The 20,810-nt window shown below is 49.2% G+C and overlaps 1 protein-coding gene across 9 annotated transcripts; it reads left to right on the plus strand.

The window, feature by feature from the left end:
• The first annotated feature begins 383 nt into the window (after window positions 1–383).
• On the plus strand, window positions 384–20,340 carry Exoc7 (exocyst complex component 7). 9 transcript variants are annotated; one of them, XM_047545278.1, is made up of 21 exons: window positions 384–537; window positions 730–795; window positions 2,057–2,241; window positions 2,429–2,534; window positions 6,578–6,800; window positions 9,521–9,688; window positions 12,488–12,580; window positions 13,431–13,499; window positions 14,460–14,605; window positions 14,878–15,030; window positions 15,331–15,429; window positions 15,769–15,831; window positions 16,102–16,168; window positions 16,919–16,957; window positions 17,641–17,706; window positions 17,965–18,085; window positions 18,364–18,459; window positions 19,243–19,306; window positions 19,548–19,589; window positions 19,698–19,831; window positions 20,166–20,340. In XM_047545278.1, exons 1-21 carry the CDS (start codon window positions 478–480, stop codon window positions 20,266–20,268), a joined length of 2,163 nt encoding a protein of 720 aa, XP_047401234.1. In that variant the 5' UTR covers window positions 384–477; the 3' UTR covers window positions 20,269–20,340. The 9 variants fall into 9 exon arrangements, with proteins under 9 accessions (XP_047401234.1, XP_047401235.1, XP_047401237.1 ...); XM_047545279.1 differs by having other exon boundaries at window positions 20,172–20,340; XM_047545281.1 differs by lacking the exon at window positions 16,919–16,957.
• Window positions 20,341–20,810: the final 470 nt, after the last annotated feature.

Consider the following 20,810-nt stretch of genomic DNA (forward strand, 5'->3'; position numbering starts at 1 on the left):
GTGTGTGCGCGTTCTCACGTTTTGTATGTGTGTGTGTGTGTCGTTGTGTGTGCGCGCGTTCTCACGGTGTGTGTGTGTGTGTGTGTGTGTGTGTCGGTGTTTTAACGTTGTGTGTGCGCGCCTTCTGCGCGCGTTCTCACGGGTGTGTGTGTGTGTGTGTGTGTGTGTGTGTGTCGGTGTGTCGGTGTTTGTGTGTGTGTGTGTGTGTGTGTGTGTGTGTGTGTGTGTGTGTCGGTGTGTCGGTGTTTTAACGTTGTGTGTGCGCGCCTTCTCACGTTCCAGACACACTCCAGATGGCTGCGTACCCGAGCCAGTCAGTGAACTCCGCGCAGGCGTACTTCTGCCTGCCACTCCCAACATGGCTCCACCAGAGCGCCCTGGGCGGAGCCAAGGGCGGAAGTGGGTGTGACAGGAACGGAAGCTGAGCAGGTCTCTGAGGAAAGATATTGGGGAGTGGGAGACACAGGGTTTGGGGCGATGATCCCCCCGCAGGAGGCCTCCGCCCGGCGGCGAGAGATCGAGGACAAACTGAAACAGGTGGAGCTGGGGCTGGGGAGCTGGAGAAGGGAAGGAAAGGGACCCAGGGCCAGGCCGGGACACCTACTCGGGGAGGTGGGAAGGGGATCTTCCTTGGAGGACTCGGGGTTGGGGGCTAGGCCGAGGGGCCAGGAAACCTCAGTCTCCTTTAACCTGGGTTTCTGGTTTTGTCCTGCTCTGCATTCCCCCCAGGAGGAGGAGACGCTGTCCTTCATCCGAGACAGCCTGGAGAAGAGCGACCAGCTAACCAAGAACATGGTGAGTAGCCCCTCAGCTGGGAGTGCAGCCCAGCCTCCAGGAGGAGAGCCCTGCGACGCGCGCTCAGGTGCTGCGGCCTGGGGTTCCGCATGGGCAGTGCAAAAGTGCCTCTCTCTTCCCAGCCCCCTTCCTCCTATTCCACCCTCTCACTGAGGATCCTGCAGCTCTGCTAGATGGACTTTCTGCTGTCGACAAACATTTAGTGGGACTGACTAGGTGGACTGGGACTGATCATGTGTCATTGTCAATTCAAGTGATGGATGGCTTCCAGGGAGGTTGACACATTAAGATTACTGAGGACAAAGAATACTCAGCCTTCACCCCAAGGAACTTTAGGGTAGAATGGGCTCTGAGGTCCAACAAACCTGGGATCTAGTCCTTGCCCTGCATCTTACTCGTGTGGCTCCTGGCAGGTAACTCTGAGTTTTTGTTAACCTGACTGCTAAAACGGGGTAATGACAACCTCCCAATGTGCTTATGAAGGAAACATGTGAATACATATCACACAGTGCCTGATATAAATAAGTGCTCAATAAATGCTTTTATACTGCTTGGAGCAACTGGAAAAGCACAAATTGAGTAAGTACAAACTTGAATTTGTATTTACTCACACAATAATAAAGTCCTAGTCCTGATATAATGAAATTCACCCTCAGAAGGTACCAGCAGTGCATTTGAGGCTACTCTGTATTAAACTAGTTCCTGTTCAGTAGCTTCAGAGAGAACAGAAATTGCTATTTGACTTTAAAGGGTAGAAGGGAAGCCATATTGGGGTGATTATTGTATGAAGAATTAATTTGATGCTTGACTTGCCTTCAAATCAAATTTCAAGCAATTTGTCTTGTACCCTTTACCAGTTACTGGGCACGTTGTAGGTGCTGGAGATACAGTGGTGAGCAGGTAAATCCTGTTCCTTCTTTCATGGAACTTATTTTCTAGAAAACTAGAGAAAAAGAGCCAAATGCTGCCAGGCGCAGTGTCTCATGCCTGTAATCCCAGCTGAGGGGGAGGCTGAGACAGGAGGATCGTGAGTTCAAAGCCAACCTCAGCAATGGTGAGGTGCTAAGCAACTCAGTGAGACCCTGTCTCTAAATAAAATACATAATAGGGCTGGGGATGTGGCTCAGTGGTCGAGTGCCCTGAGTTCAATCCCCATTACCAAACAAAAGAAAAAAAAAAAAAGTGCCAAATGCCTTTGAGTGGGTAGAATCAGTGCTGGGTCATCCCTGAGGCCTGAGAGCAAGAGGCTTCTGTCTTTCAGGTGTCTATCTTGTCATCCTTCGAGAGCCGCCTTATGAAGCTGGAGAATTCCATCATCCCTGTGCACAAGCAGACGGAGAATCTGCAGCGGCTGCAAGAGAATGTTGAGAAAACCTTATCCTGCCTGGACCATGTCATCAGCTACTACCACGTGGCCACTGACACTGAGAAGATCATCAGGGAGGGGTGAGCGAGGCAGTGAGGATTACAGTCCTAATGCCTCTTGGGCCCTAGGCCTTGGAAGGGGAGGTGGAACATATTTGAACCTGGAGTCTCTTGTGTGAATCTGTTCCTTTCTCTTCCATGTGCCATGCCTTTACTCCCTCCACTTCATCCCCCTCTCTCCAAACTGGTCAGACCCTTTTCCTTCCAGCCCCACAGGTAGGCTAGAGGAGTACCTGGGAAGCATGGCCAAGATTCAGAAGGCTGTGGAGTATTTCCAGGACAACAGCCCAGACAGCCCAGAGCTCAATAAAGTGGTAAGGAACCAGTAGAGTAATGTGAGAAGTTTGCAGGCATCAGTCCCTGTCCTGATCTCATAAGGGACACTGGACAAGATTAAAGAAGTATGTAGTAGAATAAACGAAAGATATAATGCAATACTCTTAGAATAGACGTTAAGGTCTCTGCCTTAGGAATTACATATATACATTTTTATAATTTAAGTTATAAATATGTTTCAAATGTAAATTTAATATTTGATTTTTTTTAATAAATGCATTGTGGTTTCTTCATTGTGGTAAAAAATGCATACTCTAAAACTTACTATTTTAACTCTCTTTAAGTTCATGGCATGAAGTATATCTACATTGTAGACAGCCATCACCACCATCCTTCTCTGGAACTTTTTCATCTTCCCAGTCTGGAAGTCTATCCACATTTAACACTAACTTCCCATTCCACCCTTCCCCAGCCCCTGGCCACCCCCATTCTCTATTTTCTGTCTCTATGAATTAATGACTCTAGGAACCTGCATCTATAAGATTTTTTGTATGTTTATTTTATTTTGTGTTTTGGTACTGGGGATTGAACCCAGGTGCACTTAACCACTGAGCCACATCCCTCTTTTATTTATTTTTATTTTGGGATAGGGTCCCTCTAAGTTGCTTAGAGCCTTACTAAATTGCTGAGGCTGGCTTTGAACTTACAATCCGGGCTGGGGAGATAGCTCAGTCGGTAGAGTGCTTGCATTACAAGCACAAGGCCCTGGGTTTGATCCCCAGCACCGCAAAAAAATAAAATAAAATAAAATGAACTTACAATCCTCCTGCTGTAGCTTCCCAAATTGCTGGGATTATAGCATGTGCTACCACGCCTAGCATATCTTTGTATTTTAAGTTTTGAGTCTATTAGATTATCAGAGCAAGATGAGGGAGGCTGGAGTGAGGTTTGTGTCATGCAGCCGGGAGGAAGAGGATACAGACAGGACAGGTGGGAGCAGAGACCTCAGTGACAGAGAGTGAGTATTAGGGGAGGTGCCACCTTACATCCTGCCACCTGGCACATCTCCCTCTGGCATCACAGTGCTTGCCCCCAGGTGCATGTGAGGCCCAGCAGGGAGCAGGAAGGGGAGCAAAGATGGAAACTGACTTTTCTTTCAAACTGAAAGCTTTTGCATGGAGCAAACTTGCCACCTTTTCTCCCATCATGTCTATCAGAAGTGAGGGTATTTTTGTAGCATTCTGGGATGTCCCCAGAGGGAACACACCAGCCCATGGGTGGGGAGCCTGTGTCTCAGAGATTGGGATGTCAGGGGCCAGAGAACTTTGATTTTAAGGGTCATAATCAAGTTTTGATCAGAGTGCAGAGTTCTGTACTAGAACTTTTTTTTTGTTTTGTTTTGGGTGCTGGGGATCGAACCCAGGACCTTGTGCTTGCAAGGCAAGCACTCTACCAACTAAGCTATCTCCCCAGCCCCTGTACTAGAACTTTAGAGTAGGGTGGAGAAGGAGAACACAAAACATGAAACTAGGGGTTTGCCTTGGAGGACTGACTGCATTCAAGCAAAAATACTTCTTTCTCTTTCTCTTTTCAACATCTTCATTGTGATACAATTTACATACCATGAAATTGACCTGTTTAAAGTGTAGAATTCACATATTCACAAAGTTGTGCAACCACTGTCAGAATCAATTTTAGAACATTTTCTTCATCCAAAAAAGAAGTCACTTCCTTCCCTCTTCTCCCCGATTCACTCAGCCTCTGGTATCCTTAACCTATTCTCTGTCTGTAATTCATAAGATTTGACTACTTTGGATTTATATATTAATGATTTTGTATAATATGTGGCCTTTTGTAACTGACTTTTTTCATTTAGCATGATGTTTTCAAGGATCATCCGTGTTGTGGTATGTATTGGTATTTCATTCCTTTTTATAGCCAAATAATATGGATATACCACTTTAAAAAAAAAATTCTTAGCTGTTGATGGACCTTTATTTTCATTTATTTATATGCAGTACTGAGAATCAAACCCAGTGCCTCACACATGCTAGGGGAGCGCTCTACCACTGAGCCACAGCCCAGCCCTGGATACACCACTTTTTGTTCCGCCATTTATCCCTCCATAGACACTTGGGTTATTTTTTTTGTTTTGTTTTGTTTGTACTGGGGATTGCTCTACCACTGAGCTACACCCCTGACTCTATTTACTTTTTATTTTAAGATAGGGTCTCACTAAATTGCCCAGTCTGGCCTCAAAATTTTTTTTTCCTTGTAATACCAAACATTTTATTTTCTATCTAGATGACAGGCATTCACAAAATTTGAACTTCAAAACCAGAGAATTCATGTAAAAAGAATTTGATGGAAGAGAAGTCTTAATAACAAAGTTTTTCCCAACTAAATTACTTCATTTCCCTCCTTCTGCATTAACGTATAGTAATACATTTTTTAACAAGCCCAAATTTGCAATTTCCTATAACCAAAGAAATATTTAGTGATTGTCTACTTTGCACAGAACAAGATGCTTAGCATGATGAGAAGTAAATAGCTCTTGGCTTCAAAAATATTAGAAACAGGAGGTAAGTTCATTGAAAACAGCATACAATATATTAATGTGCCATTATCTATAGATTTTCTCTTTACTCAATACTCAACCTCATAATAATTAATTTATTGTTTAATAATTAAAACATCAAATGAAACTTCCGTGTTACATCCAAGAACAAGATAACTGATTTAGCATAAAACTCAATTGGAAAGGACACATGTACACTGCTGCATTAGCAAGACAAGAGAGAAAGATAATTATGAATAATATTGTATTCACTTATGTGTTTGGGGCACTTGATGAAAATCGGGAATATTTGTAGCACAGATTTTCACATAAAAATTTTCCATGCCGTATTTTAAACATGCTAAATTTGGGGAAAAAATTCTCTTGTTTGATTATTTTTGGCCTCAAATTTACGATCTTCCTACCTCAGCTTCCTAAGTAACTGGGATTTATAGGCTTATGCCACTGTGCCTGGTTTTTACTTTTTAACTATCAGAATACTGCCACTATGAATCCTTGTGTACATGTAGTTTTGGGAGTTTTTGTTTTGTTTTGTTTTGTTTTGTTTGGCGTAGATGTGTATTTTGTTTTGTTGTCAGGGATTGAACCCAGGGTCACTTAACCATTGAGCCACATCCCCAACCCTTTTATTTTGAGACAGTGAAACAGGGTCTCTCTAAATCCTTAGGGCCTTGCTAAATTGCTGAGATTGGTCTCAAACTTGCAATCCTCCTGCCTCAGCTTCCTAAGTTACTGGGATTACTGGCATGCACCTCTGTGCCCAACTGGACTTGTGTTTTAAATTCTATGTTCTGTATCCCTGTCCCTTATCAGATACATGATTTGTAAATATTTTCTCTCATTCTGTGGATTTTCTTTTCACATATATTTATTTATTTATTTACTTACTTACTTTTGTGTTGGGAACTGAACCCAGGGCCTTGCATATGCTACGCAAGTGCTCTACCACTGAGCTATATTCCCAATCCTCACTTTTTTAAAAAAATTTTTTTAGTTGTAAATAGACACATCTTTTTTTAAGTGTATTTATTTTTTATGTGGTGCTGAGGATCAAACCCAGTGCCTCACACGTGCAAGGCAAATGCTCTACCACTGAGCCCCAGCCCCAGTACCCAATCCTCACTTTCTTGATGATAGCATTTAAAGCACAAAAATTTTAAATTTGATGTAGCCCAATTTATCTGTTTTATTTTTTTCAAATTCTTTCTAACAAGAAGACAAATAAAATTTGCAAGTGAGAAAATAATCAACCAATACTTAATCAACAGCTCCACCTTTAAAACCCTGGGTTTTACCATTGGATGCCAATTTTGAGAGAACATAGGTTTTCCTTACCTTACCTTCTTTACCAAGGCTGGCCTCCTGGTGTTGCTTCTCTAGGCTGAAGGAAGGAGAGAAGCTCAGGGAGAGACCCTGAGTCAGGAAGGCAAAGCAAGGTGTGGGGTGGGAGGCTGCAGAATGCTGTGTAGCTGCAGCAACCTGCTTCCTTCTGCTGTCCTGCAGAAGCTGCTGTTTGAGCGGGGGAAGGAGTCGCTAGAGTCTGAGTTCCGCAGCCTGATGACCCGGCACAGTAAGATCGTCTCCCCTGTGCTCATCCTGGATCTGATCAGTGGCGATGACGAGCTGGAGGTCCAGGAGGATGTAGCCCTGGAGCACTTGCCTGAAAGTGTGCTCCAGGATGTGATCCGAATCTCCCGCTGGCTGGTAGAGTATGGCCGCAACCAAGGTGAGGGAGTGCCCACTGGTTCTGCCCGATAGCAGACCAGAGGGAATGGGAAATTTCCCATTCCTTCTTTATTCTTAATTTATCTGGATTTTTGTTTTCCTTTTTGTTTTGCAGTTCTGGGGATCAAACCCAGGGCCTCATGCGTGCTAGGCAGTTATTTCACCACTGAGCTACATTCCCAGCCCACACCTTTTTCTTTTTTTTAATAAAAGGAGGTTTAATAAGAAATAATATGAGCAATAATTTGACAACTTATATATCAAATTGTGAATCTAGCCTAATCCAAACTTTTGTTTTTTATTTTTTGTTTTTTGCAGTGCTGGGAATTAACCCAGAGCCTTTTGTATGTTAGGCGAGCCCTCTACCACTGAGCTACACCCGGAGCCCAGCCAAAGCTTTCTGTATATGAACTTATTTTTATGTATCTGAACTTTCTTACTTAGTTGTGAAATTTTCAAGTCATAGGTGAAAAGTAAAAGTCAGGCCCTCTACTTCCTCGATGTCTACAACATCATCACCCAAAGAGGAGCACTGTTTAGACTGATTTTTACCCATCCAAAAAATGTATGCCACTGTATGTGTGTTTGTGTGTATGTGAGAGAGATTAAATATGTGTATATCCTTTCCTCACTCCCAAATGTCCTGCACTTATTCATAACATGTTATGCATTAAACACTGTCATATGTACAGTGTTTTAAGCAATGTCATTATTTTTTTAACTTTGCTATATGCCTTGAGATTGTTTCATATCAGTACATGTAGATTTGGCTTCATTAGTTTTAACAGCTGCATAATAATCCATGGTATGAAGGTACCATTTCTTTAGCCATTCTTGAGATCAGAAAACCCAAATAAACCTTGAATTATGCAAAACTTCTGGAAAATAAAAACTCCACTGGATAGTCCACTTTACACTTGTCAGGCCTCTAAACTCTCCTCTTTTTTAGTGTATATGAATAACCATGTTGTCAGTATATGCTCTCTTATCTCTGATTATACTGGTAGACTGGGGATAGGGCTCAGTAGTAGAGCATTGACCTAACATGTGTGAGGTTCTGAATTTGATCCTCAGCCCTGCAAAAAATAAAACAAAAATTGGGTGCAGTGGTACATGCTTGTAATCTCAGCAACTCAGGAGGCTGCAGCAGGATTGCAAATTCACCACCAGCCTCAGCAATTTAACAAGATACTATCTCAAAAACAAAAGGGTTGGGGCTAGGCGTGGTGGCTGAAGCCTGTAATCCCAGCACCTCAGGAGACTGAGGTAGAAGGATCACAGATTTGAAGCTAGTGTTAGCAACTTAGTGAGGCTCTTTCTCAAAATAAAAAGGACTGGGGATGTGGCTCAGTGGTTAAATGCCCTTGAGTTTAATCCCTTGCACCAAAAAAAAAAAAAAAAGGACTAGGGGTGTAACTCAGTGGAAGAGCACCCCTGGGTCCAGTCCTCCGTACTGCAAAAAAAATAATTGCCATTGCCAGCTCCTCCTCAGGTCAATGCCAGTCAACAAACTTATTGACAGTTCTGTAGTTCCATGTCTACTTATAGTCTTCATTAATTTCATCATTTTTGCTATTTGATAGGGCTATCATTCTTTTTTTTTTTTTTTTTTTTATTCAGTGCTGGGATTGAACCCAGAACCTCACATGCTAGGCAATTGCTCTATTCAGCCCCCCCCCCTTTTTTTTTTCTTTTCTTTTTTCATTTTTTTGAGATAAGGTTTTGCTATGTTGCCCAGGCCAACCTTGAACTCCTAGGCTCAGGTGATCCTCCTGCCTCAGCTTCCCAAGTAGCTGGGACTAAGGCCTGTGCCACTCCACCTGGCTATATCTTCTATTTTCTCTATTTTTTAAAATTTGCTGTGTGTGTGTGTGTGTGTGTGTTAGCAGGGATTGAACCCAGGGGACTTTACCACCTAGCTACATTCCCAGATCTTTTAATTTTTGTTTTGAAAAAACAAAAGTTATCCCTAAGTTGCCCATTCTGGCCTTGAACTTGTGATCCTCCTACCTCAAATAATTGAGATTACAGATAGACACCAACATGCCCAGCTAATTTGCATTTTTAAATTTTTTATTTTTTTAGTTATTGATGGACCTTTACTTTATTCATTTATTTATGTGTGGTGCTGAGATTTGAACTCATTGCCTCAAAGGCACATGGTAGAGGCAAGTGCTCTACCACTGAGCCACAATCCCAGCCCCAATTTGCATTTTTTAATGACTGAAGATATGATATGTTTTTTTAAAAACCTATATTTTTTAGTTGTAGGTAGACACAATACCTTAATTTTATTTTTATGTGGTGCTGAGGATTGAACCCAGGGCCTCACGTGTGCTAGGCAAGTGCACTACCACTGATCCACAACCCCAGCCCCATGATGTGCTTTTAATTCATTGATAATTTATTACCTTTTTGCCTCCTATAAATTGCTCACATCCTTTTACCAAGTTAAGTCTGGATGTTAACTTTTTTTAAAATTTAAAATAAACCTTACCATTCAAAACTTACATCTCAATATCAGTTCTATTGGAGATGGTTTTCTCTTTGAAATTTTGCTGGATTTGAGATGAGGCCACATGAGTGGCTTTGAACCAGAGCAGATGGTAGAACAGGGTTCTCAAGGAGCCGTCATGGGCTCTGCTGCTACCCTGGGGAAGCGTGGTACTATGGCGGCAGCAGCAGGGACCCTGCTGCCATACCTACGTTCTTTCTCCTCAGATTTCATGAATGTCTACTACCAGATTCGCTCCAGCCAGCTGGACCGCTCCATCAAGGGCCTAAAGGAACATTTCCGCAAGAGCAGTTCTTCCTCTGGGGTTCCCTACTCCCCTGCCATCCCCAACAAGAGGAAGGACACACCCACTAAGAAGCCGGTCAAGCGGCCAGGTGAGCCCCCACCCTGGCCATCTAAGCAACAGCCTAAACCTGGATTGCTTTGGTCCACCCTGGAGTCAGCAGAGCCAGATCCCTCCAGAGCTATCTTTGTGGTAACCCCAGCTGTAGGTACACAGGACAGAAATCAAAGGTCTGCCTACCCAGCAAGGCCGTTGGAGTGAGGCCCTGACCCCACCAGAGTCTGGGAGTTACATAATGTCTCTGGAGTCAGGGGTCACAGTTAGGCCTCCTGAGGTCTGGTGACAGAGGCCACAGGACAGAGCCACTTGCGAGGCCACTTCCTCTTACTTCATTGTTCTGTTGGGAGGCAGGCATGCTGCTGCGGCCAAGACAATGGGGTGGGATGGGGCGAGCACTCAACTTTTGCCTTCCAGAAAGCCAGGGGGCTTGAGGTAGTGTGCAGTGGCGAAGTGACTGGAGAGGGCTTACTCTTTCACAGTCCCGAAAGGAAAGAAATCCCAAACCATCTTAGAAGAATTCAAACTGGCTTTGGGGCTCCAATGCAAAGTCTGTGCCTGGTTGTGGAAGTCACTGAAGGGCACAGTATGGAGAGATGTTTGGGTTGTGGGTCGTTGGTGTCCTGGAAGCAGTGCACTGTCTGTTCTTTCTCCTATCATAATGTCCTCTGTATTCAGTGCTCCAGGTGGACATTGCCTCTGTGTGTCAGCTGTGGCTTGGCAAGCAAGATGCTGTTCACAGTTCCAGGAGTGTGAATGTCCCGGGGTCAGGGCTACTGAGCTAGCATGGGAAAAGAAGGCCAGTGAGGCCAGGGACTGCGCCCACCCCGGAGTCACCCCAGCTACTGCCACAGGCAGCTCCCTAGGCACAGCCCAGGAGATATGATGTTGCGACAGCAGGTTTTGAGGAGAGCTCACTCCCTGTTTTGCTCTACCTGCCCCTGCCTCTCAGAGAGCAAGGTGTCTGTTCACACAGATCACCTGCTCCTCCTTAGGTCTTTGTTTAGGGTTGGGAGGTGAGGCTGAGTGGAGGCTACCCTCGGGCACAAGTTAAGTAGCAGAGCGTTAGGGAGTTGGGCCACAAGACCTGGCAGGAAGTGTGGTATTTTCTCCCCTCAGAATGGATGTCCTGGCTGTCCCCAAAGAACCTAATGCAGTGACTATACTAACCCAGCCTGCTCGACTGCAGCTGCCTGTGTGTCCAGCTGGTCTGTCTCTGTGCCTTAGTTGTGTGGAGCAGGAGCTGTCCCCATGAGGCTGCCCAGCTGCCTGGGCCTCTGTGCTTACTTCTTCTGCCTTGTTCTCTTGACAGGCTCACTGGAGGCCCCATAACCTTGCTTGCAGTGCCCCAGAGTGCCCTCTGGTCATGTGTGCCCTAGATGCCTTTGGGAGGAGGCACCTGACCTTAGGGATTGAAATGAACCTCATCTTTCCTCCTGGAAGTGATACAAGCAGGAAATTGGCTATGAGGACTCCTATGATCTTGTAGGGTTTTCAGAGTTGGCAGGAGCTGGTGGGCTCAGGACTGAGGTCAAGACCAGGGCCTCAAGCTTCCGGAACATCTGTTACCAGCTCTAAGGCAAGGAGCAGGGAGGTCTTGTCAGTGACCTCAATATCGGCCCTGGTAATTAGGCACTTGATAGGTTTGGTAGCTGCCAGGTCAGCTTCCCTGATCCCCTCCAAGCCAACACACTGCTGCTCCGGCTTGGTGGTGGGGCAGAAATCTGATTTGCTCATTAGTGAGGTGCTCACTGAAGTGAGGAGCACAGGGGAGACAGATGTGAGCCAGGCCCGCCAAGCTGGGTTATCAGTAGCTGCTTGTGGTGTGGTATAGACAGAAAGAATGAGCCATCTGGGCCTCGCCCTGGCTCCCTCAACCTTGAGGGGTGCTGCCAGGACACAGCAGCCTCACCACATTCAGGTATATGGAGGGGTCTCCAGAGAAGATGGACCAGAGTTAGGCTCATGGTCCACTTTGTCAGCAAGGCAGCAGTACCTGTCTAATTGAGTGCTGTTTTTCATGCCCACATTTTCCTCCCCGAGATGTCTCATTCCGTAGGCGCTGACCCCGGAGGCTGTGGACTGGCAGCTCTGTTGCATTGTTTTCACCTGGGATACTAACTGTTCTTTTTTCCCCCCATGCCAAGAGCATGTGCGCTGTCCTGCTCTCCCTCTTGGGTGGTGGCTTCCTGGCTTTTCAGTTTGTTCCCATTGCTGTGGTGGTTTGGGGACTCCCCTGGTGTGGGGTCTGCTGCTCTGCGTCTCTGAACCTCTGTCTGGGGCACAGCTACACAGGAAACTCAATCCCATCTCACCACCTCCCAGGGGCTGCTTGCCGTGGACTGCTGTTTGGCCTAAGTCCCAACATTGAGCATGCTTGGGAACTCTGCCTGTAGTTTGGGGCTGGCTTCCAGGGCTTCCTAGGGACTCCAGGGGTTAGATCATGCTCTTGGTATATGAAAGTTTTGTTACTAGCTTCTCCATCGTACTGATTAAAATGCCACTCAGTTGAGTTTTTACTTTGGACTTCACCTGGTAGATCTTTGTCCATCTTATCTCTGTCACCTTCTGCACCTCCTAAAAGGAACTCAAATGCAGAACAATGAGTGTCAACGGCAGAGCCCAGAGCTACATTTGAAGGATGAAATGTTTTTTTTTTCCTGTCCATACTTGGGGTTTCTGATGGCCCTGGTGAAGGGCTTGCTGGGAGAGGTGCAGAGGGGCATGCTCGCTGTTGGGATGGGCGTGGGCCGGGCAGGTGGAGGCCGCTGCTGTTTTCTCTCACTCATTTCCTAGGTCTTCTTATCTCCTCTCTGTGTGGCTCTGGTGACAGGGACGATCCGTAAGGCTCAGAACCTTCTGAAACAGTATTCCCAGCATGGTCTAGATGGGAAAAAGGGGGGCTCTAACCTCATTCCTCTGGAAGGTAATCACCCCGTGCTCCCCTCCTCTTCCCTCCTCCACTGTGTGTCCACTCACTTGGCAGGGCAGAGCCTCCCCCAGGAGGGCCTCAGGAGAAACCCCAAGGCGGGCAGGGTGGGAATGGCAAGTTCCTAATGCCACTTAGGCTTCAGCAGGCATGGAGACAGGTTTCATGGTTCTCTGCTTGGCCCTTTCTGGCTGATGGCAGCTCTGCCCTCCCTGAGGCTTCCCATTCCCTACTCCCTGTCTCCGTCCTTGTCTCCTGTGTGAAATCAGAGAAAATTCTTTGTCATGGGGCAGCCCTTTCACGCTCAGACCAGCAGTGGCAGGACAAGGCTGATGAGGCCTCCTGGCCAGCCAACTCTTTAGAAAGAAGGGGGCTGTGTGCAGCATCGGGACAGGCCATCTGGAGGCCACATCCCCGCTCCCGTCTGGGTTGGAACAACCAGGTCAGCTGTCCTGGTGGACCCAACTCTCCTTCAAAAGAATCACCCTGGGAAGCAAAGGAAGGTCGCCCCCATTTGCCCTCTCTCACTGGGTCTCTCCCCAAGACAGTGAGGTAGGGAAGCCCTCTGGGGCCGAACATTACACCCTCCTGGGTCTACCCTTCTTTCTCTCAGCTTCCAGGCTCAGGGAAACAAGCAGCCAGGGATGGTCCTGGACAATCACTGCAAATCAGGCTTGAAACGGCTGTTCCCATGGTGGTTTGAGGCAGAGAAGGGGCTCAGAGGCCTCCCTGTGCCCCATCTCACATCCCCTCCTGGAGATCAAGGGCTTCTTCCCCATGCCCCAAGGGCAGCTTCCTAGCCCCTGGATAAACGCTGCTTGTATTTGTGCGGCCGCCGTCTTGCTAGGTCACGAGCATGATTTCCGAGTTAAGCACCTGTCCGAGGCCCTGAACGACAAGCACGGGCCACTGGCCGGTGAGTACTGTAGCCCAGCCTCAGGGCAGCCGCTGACACTGCCTTTGCAGTGGTCCCCAGATAGCCTGCTCCTGCCTGTCCAGCCAGGCCTGCTCTGCTCCAAGGATGGGCCAGGCCTACAGCCTCACTTTCGCTCTGGTCTCTTTTGGGCACTAGGTCTTCTTGCTCCTTCTGAGATGGGAGTGCTTGCTTGGCTCTTAGGGCCCAGCCAGGGGAGAAGCTGCAGCTGGATGCTCAGAAGGCAGGCAGGAGGGAAGGTCCCTCAAGGGCAAGGAGCCCTGATGTCTGTCTCCTTGGAGCCTGTCCCTCAGCATGTCGGACCAAGCTGTCTTGTGCTGGCTTTGTCTGCAGGCACCCCTGCCCCAGCCTCCAAGAGTGAGATGTGGTCTCTTCCTGGGGCAGCTTACTACCAAGGAGCCCTTCCTCTCTGGGGCCACTTACTTCTTCCTAGATTTTGAACCGGAGTCAGTTAGTCTCATAAGCCATAGCCCACTGCCCTCTTACACATTCCAGAATGCCTGACTGGGCCGCTGATGACTTTCATAAGCCCAGCATTTTCTCAGAGAGAGGAACACAGCGCCTGCCTCTGGGAGGTAGGCACTGCTACTTGCCTATTCTGAGCTGCCCTCTTCCAGGCACAATTCAGATGTCTTTTGACCTGGGGTCAACAGGCCTTATCCAGGAAGTGGCTTTAGGGATCGCCCTTCTCCTTTTATCCTTCCCCTACCTCCTCTCGTACCGGATGCTCTGGGGACATACATACTGTCTGCAGAGAGTTGGCAGCGAAGCCAGGACGAAGGCTGGTCTCAGCTCCTGATCCCTCCAGCCCTACTGGTCCTGTGAAGCCCCTTCTGCTGCCAGTCTGGGCTACAGGACAGGAACTGGGGAGATCCACTGCCCCCCAACAGGGTGAGTGACTGTCCCCAGACCAGTAGCTCAGGAACACTACTGTCCCCCCAGGGAGAGATGACATGCTAGATGTGGAGACCGATGCTTACATTCACTGCGTCAGCGCCTTTGTCAAGCTGGCCCAGAGCGAGTACCAACTGCTGACAGACATCATCCCCGAGCACCATCAAAAGAAGACCTTTGACTCCTTGATACAGGTTCTTCCTTGCCCTGCCCTACCCTTCCTTGCCCTGTCTTACCAGAGCCTCAGCAAGCTGTCACTGTAGAGTCTTGAATGTGGGGCAGGCCTGTTACCCTGAGCCCTTATCTCCAGCCACCAACTTGTGGCCTGGAGCACTTTCCTAGGTAGATACTCAATACCTCATTGTTTCCCATCTTCCTGCCATAGCACAGTGGCTTCCCTTCATCATCCCTAAAACCCTGTCTCTCCCTCTGCCTCTCCCTGAGCTGGCTCCTGTTTTTCTCCCAGGACGCGCTGGATGGGCTGATGATTGAGGGGGAGAACATTGTGTCTGCTGCCCGGAAGGCCATCATTCGCCATGACTTCTCCACGGTGCTCACAGTCTTCCCTATCCTGAGGCACCTCAAGCAGACCAAGCCTGAGTTTGACCAGGTGCTCCAGGTATGTGGGTGAAGGTGCCCTTGGGGACACAGAAAGGAGAATCCTGCCTCCCCAGATGGCTTCCCCAACCCCTCCCTGAGAGGACCTCATTCGGTGCCCTGCACCTCTCTTTTGCATGAGTGGAAGCAGTTTCTGCAGAGATCTGGGCATGTCCAGATACTTACAGGGTGATTCGAGGAGAATTAGTCGCTACCTTTGCTGGAGAGTCAATCCCCTGGGGTGGGGGCAGGGACATACACAGCCCACTGTGGAGAGCAGTAGCTGGGCTCTGGCTAGGGTGTGCACAGTGTGCTTCCTCAGGGCACGGCCGCCAGCACCAAAAATAAGCTGCCGAGCCTCATCACCTCCATGGAGACCATTGGAGCCAAAGCACTGGAGGATTTTGCGGACAACATCAAGGTATCTATCTACCCTCTAATCCTCCACTACCACCTGGCCTGGCCTATCGATATGTCTCTGGGGGACCCCTCAGAGAACAGACCTGCAAGAGGGATGGGCTTGCGCTGTGGGGAAACCACTGTGCTGCTGGTCTCCTTTCAATACCCCTTTGCCGCTTTCCCTGCTGGTCTCTGGGACCCTCTGAGGCCAGAAGCTTTCTTGCTCAGCCTCTGAGGCTAAAGGGGATCCTAACTTGGACCAACCAGGAGGTGGCGCCATGAACAGACTAACAGCGGGACGGGGGCAGGGGTTGGGCCTGTGGAAGCTGTTTGAGAGAACCAGGAGCTGTCTTTTCCACAGAATGATCCGGACAAGGAATACAACATGCCCAAGGATGGCACCGTGCATGAGCTCACAAGCAATGTAAGTGCCGCCTGAGGACCCCTGGGAAGATGGGGGAAAGTGGTGATTCAATCCAGGCCCTGGGCACAGCACCAAGGGAGGGGACCTGGCCTGGCTCAGAGCCACTTCCTGGTGGCAGATAATTGTTGAAGTATGTAGCATCTTCGACAGACAGGGCCTATTGGGCAGCCAAAGTTCAAAGGGTGAAACATGAAGCTTCTAGTCACCCTTCTCACTGGGCAGAAGGGCCTGCCCCTGACCTTCCTCCTGGACTGTGTCCCCCGCCACCAGGCCATCCTCTTTCTGCAGCAGCTTCTGGACTTCCAGGAGACAGCAGGTGCCATGCTGGCCTCCCAAGGTACTCAGCACCAAGCTGACCCTGTCTGTGCCCCACTGCTCCTTCTTGCCTAGGAGCATGGATTAGCCCACAAGAAGCATTGACCTCCACAGGGTGAGGGCAGGGCTTGGGGAGGGGACTCCTCCAGTGCATGGGGTAAGATTGAGACAGCCTGTGGGGGAACCCTGAGCCCATTGGGCCAACCGAGACTGAGCATCAGGAGAATGAGGTTTGCCAGCTCTTTACTGATCCCCCAAGCCCCTTCCTTAGATTCCCAACCATCCTTGCTCTGGGGTAGACACTGCTGGCCTAAAGCACCCTTCCTGCCCTCCCCTCCTTCCACATTTCTTTACTGCTTCTTGTGTCACCTGTTCTCTTAATCAGTCTCACAGCTGACCCTTGGTGGGCTGGTATCTCAGGGCTAGCTGGGTGTCCTCCCTCTGGCCACTGCCCTGGAACTAGAGTACAGGAGGTTGGCAGTAAAGAGGAACATTCCTCCAACTCGTTCCACATACTGGGGTTCCCAGGCCTCCCCTCTGACCCATCTTAGGGACAAGGAGCCAAGGGGCTGCCTCTGCATTTCCAGTGTGTTTCCTAGTCTTGCGAGGGTTTGCCCTGCTGTGTGCTGCCATCTGTGTCTGACTGTCATGGGGAGAGGTCTGCTTGACTCAGGGTGACATAGCCGTTTCTAACCTGTTTTTGCACTTTGCATCTTTCTCTCTCTTCTGTCTCCCTCTGTCCCCTCTGTGTGCACTGCCTTTCACTCCGTAGTTCTTGGGGACACATACAATATTCCTTTAGACCCCCGAGGTAAGCAGTGCGGCTTTGCAGCCCTTTCCTTCCCCCCCAAAGCCCTGATTCCCTGGGGACCTGCTCTCAGAATCTGTTGGGGGTGGGACCCGAGTGGACAGGAATCCTTCCAGGGTGCTCTTACCTCTCCCTGCTCCCTTCACAGCCACCTTGTCTCTGAGCCTCTCCAGGTGGCAGCCTGCCTTGTTCAGCCCCTGCATATGCCCTCCAGGCTAACCCAGGCTCCCCACTTGACCTTCTGTCCTGTAGGCAGCAGGATCTCTCTGCTCAGAAGGGTCTAGTGGGGAGATTGTGGGAAGTGGAGGGAAGATAGACTCCATTCTGAGACTTGGCTGTTGGCAAATGGGAAAAGTGGGCTTTGTAGATACTGCCCAGCATGGGTCGGGGCCAGGGGTGGGGAGCCTGGTGTTCCACTCCTGTCCCTCCAGCCTGTCTGTTGACATGAGCCAGCTCCCTAACTACACCACCCCATCACAAGAGAGCAGTGATCCTGGGTGCCCAAAAGAGTGCAAGGGCTGCATTTCCTGCCAGAGGATGCGGCCCGGCAGCTCAGCAGGCACCGGCTCTGCCTGGGGAAGCCCAGGGACCACTTCCACCATTTCCTCTGCTGCTCCTTGGGTGGGGGAAGGCCTCTGAGGGTCTTGGCCATTGCTGCCACCATAACAGGACTTCTCTTCTCACAGAGACCAGTTCTTCAGCCACCAGCTACAGCTCTGAGTTCAGCAAGCGTCTACTGAGTACCTATATCTGTGAGTGTCTTCTAGAACCTGCCCTGACTTTTCCCTCCCTTCCCCTTTCTGTGTTCTCCAGCTATTCCTGCGTCTCTCTCCTGACCTTAGAATAGCAACCCAAGTTCTAATTCAGGAGCCAAGAAAGTTAGAAGGGCTCTCAAGGCCCTTGGCTCAGGAGGACAAAGAGCAATGAGCAGGAACCAGTTAGTGGGTCCCGGGTTTGGGCCATTTGGGTCAGGCTGCCTTGAGGGTGTGGCCCCATCTTTCCCTGTGCAGGTAAAGTCCTGGGCAACCTGCAGCTGAACTTGCTAAGCAAGTCCAAGGTGTATGAGGACCCAGCACTTAGCGCCATCTTCCTGCACAACAACTACAACTATATCCTCAAGTCCTTGGAGAAGTAAGTGACTGCAGGCACAACTCTGCACCCTCACCTCACTCACCTCAGCCTGCGCAACCATGCCAGCCTCTGTCCTCCAGGGCTGGCTGCTCCTGGGCACAGGTGAGGAGGGCTACTTTACTGTTTTATAGTCCCCAACCAGCAAGGGCTGCTGCCTTCGAGCTCTGAAGTTTCAAGATGGCATGGGACTCCTTCCTGGTGGTGCCACCAAGGCCAGCAACTTCTGGGCCCCAGGAGCCCATTTTTTTCTCTCTGTTCTCTCCCCTGCCTGCACCCAGATCTGAGCTGATCCAGCTGGTAGCCGTGACACAGAAGACAGCTGAGTGCTCTTACCGGGAGCACATCCAACAGCAGATCCAGACCTACCAGCGCAGGTGAACTACCACCCATCCTCCTACTGGGCCCAGGCTCCTCACCTTGCCCCGACCCCTAAGCTCACCACACAGTCCCTGTTCTCAATGCCTTGTGAGAGGAGGTCAGCAACTGCTGCCCTGTGGACTCCGTCCTCCTCTTTTTTGTTGTTGTGTTTTGGTGCCTGGGATTGAACCAGGGCCTTGTGCTTGCTAACTATGGCTCTACCACTGAGCTACACCCTCAGCCTTTTATTATTTTCTTTCTCCACTTATTTTTTAATCAAATTCATGGGGTGGAGAGAGAGGCCCCCCTGCTGCCTGCTGTCCCAGAGTTTTTCCCGAGTGGGCTGCCAAGTATCATGGCTAAGAATAGTTGAAGATCTGACTGCAAAAATGTGGGTAATGTTTAGCACAAGAGTAGAGCAGGGTTGCAAGAGCCTTGAACTTGGCTGAGCCTTGTTCTCCTTGACTTGTTTCTTTCCCTTAAGCATCTCTCTGTTCTGCCTCTGCTCACTCCTTTTTCTCTGTGTCTTCCTCACAGCCATGATACTAATGCAGTTGTCAGTATCTATTCAATTTATTGAATGCCTTTTTCTTGTTCTTAATTTTTAAAGTGAGCAGCTTAGACATTTTCTGTTCCCACAGAAAAGGAAGATCTCAGTTGTTTTTGCTTAGTTGTAACTCAGATTGATTTCCAGTCCCCCACAAGAAATTTAAAAAACAAAACAAGCCAGGGCCAGGAAGAAGCAGCCTGCAGAGGCCCTGCCTCCCTGGCCTCATGCCTCTCTCCCTGCCGTCTGACAGTTGGTTAAAGGTGACTGATTACATCGCAGAGAAGAATCTACCTGTGTTCCAGCCTGGAGTCAAGGTGGGCTGAAGGCCTGGGCTGGAAAGACATTGAACAGATGTGATGCTTTTGTTGTGTTTCTGGGAAAAAATGGACAAATAGCCCTGTGGGATCAGAGAGCAAGGGATGTGTGCGACTCTGAGGGCAGCAGGAGGGTGGACGGGGCCCACAGTGTTTGGGAGACAGCAAGGCAGGGTGGTTCTGCACTGAGCAGAGCTTCCTCTGCCCCCACTTCCATGCCTCTCCCCACAACCCCACCCAGCTCCGGGACAAGGAGAGACAGATGATTAAGGAGCGTTTTAAGGTAAGTTGGGGTCTTTCCCTTCCACTGTTTGCTGCTGCTGCTTTTATGCCACCACAGACCCAATGCTTTTGTCTCTGGTTCCTTCTATTTCCACCCTTTGGTGGCCAGGGCTTCAATGATGGCCTTGAAGAACTGTGCAAGATCCAGAAGGCCTGGGCTATTCCAGACACAGAGCAAAGGGACAAGATTCGCCAAGCTCAGAAAAACATTGTCAAGGAGGCCTATAGGGCCTTTCTGCACAGGTAAGCCCTGCATTGCCCACTTCCCCACTGGGCTCTGTGCCCTCCTCTTCCTCAAGGGAAGAAGGAGGCGGGTGGTGGGCCTGGGCAGAGATCCAGTCTGGACTTTGGGACATCACTCAGGGGTATCCTATGCCATCTTTGAAATCCATCAGAAGTGCCTTAATCCCTAGTACCAAAAAAAAATTGGGCTGGGGAGATAGCTCAGCTGGTAGAGTGCTTGCCTTGCAAGCACAAGGCCCCCAGTACCAAAAAAAACAGAGAAGTGCCTTAGGTGGAGGGTGGAGCTGAGGAGGCGTTGGCCTCTCCCATCCCCTTGACCATGGTGTTTGGTCAGGTACAGCAGCGTGCCCTTCACCAAGAATCCTGAGAAGTACATCAAGTACCGCGTGGAGCAGGTGGGCGACATGATCGATCGCCTTTTTGACACCTCTGCCTAAGCCTGCCAGTGTCCCTGCCTAGTTCCACCAGACTAACCATGTCATTGGAAAGATAAACCAGTGTTAACTTGCCTCTGGGCTGGGTGAGTTTGAAGTCCTTTGGGACAGAGACCTCTCTTCACCTCCCCTTCCAGGAACCCTGTCCCTTTAGTCCTGGTGTCTGCTTCTTCCAGGCATCCCACATTCCCCACCAAACCAACACTGCCCCAGAACTTGGGGGCCTTTCACCCCTTGGATTTTGTGACTGAGCACAGTTGGCAAGTGCCATGTAACAGCAGCTGAAGTAGGAAAGAAGGAAGACAGGGCGGTGCCCCCAGCTGCCAAGAGCAGGAGGGCAGACCCTACCCCCAGTCTAGTTCAGAGCTGGAGATAGAGAGCTCCCTTTCAGCCCAGAGGTGTGGGTAGGGGTCAGAGGAACAGGCCAGACACAGGAGACATAAAGGAAAGGCAGTCAGGGTTGACCCACTCTCTTGGAGTTAGTGCATCGCCCACAGTCCTGAGACCTGGGGATGCTCCACCTCCCAGGAGTCCCCCAGGTGATG

Source organism: Sciurus carolinensis, chromosome 3, assembly GCF_902686445.1.
Source record: "Sciurus carolinensis chromosome 3, mSciCar1.2, whole genome shotgun sequence".
Lineage (NCBI taxonomy): Eukaryota > Metazoa > Chordata > Mammalia > Rodentia > Sciuridae > Sciurus > Sciurus carolinensis.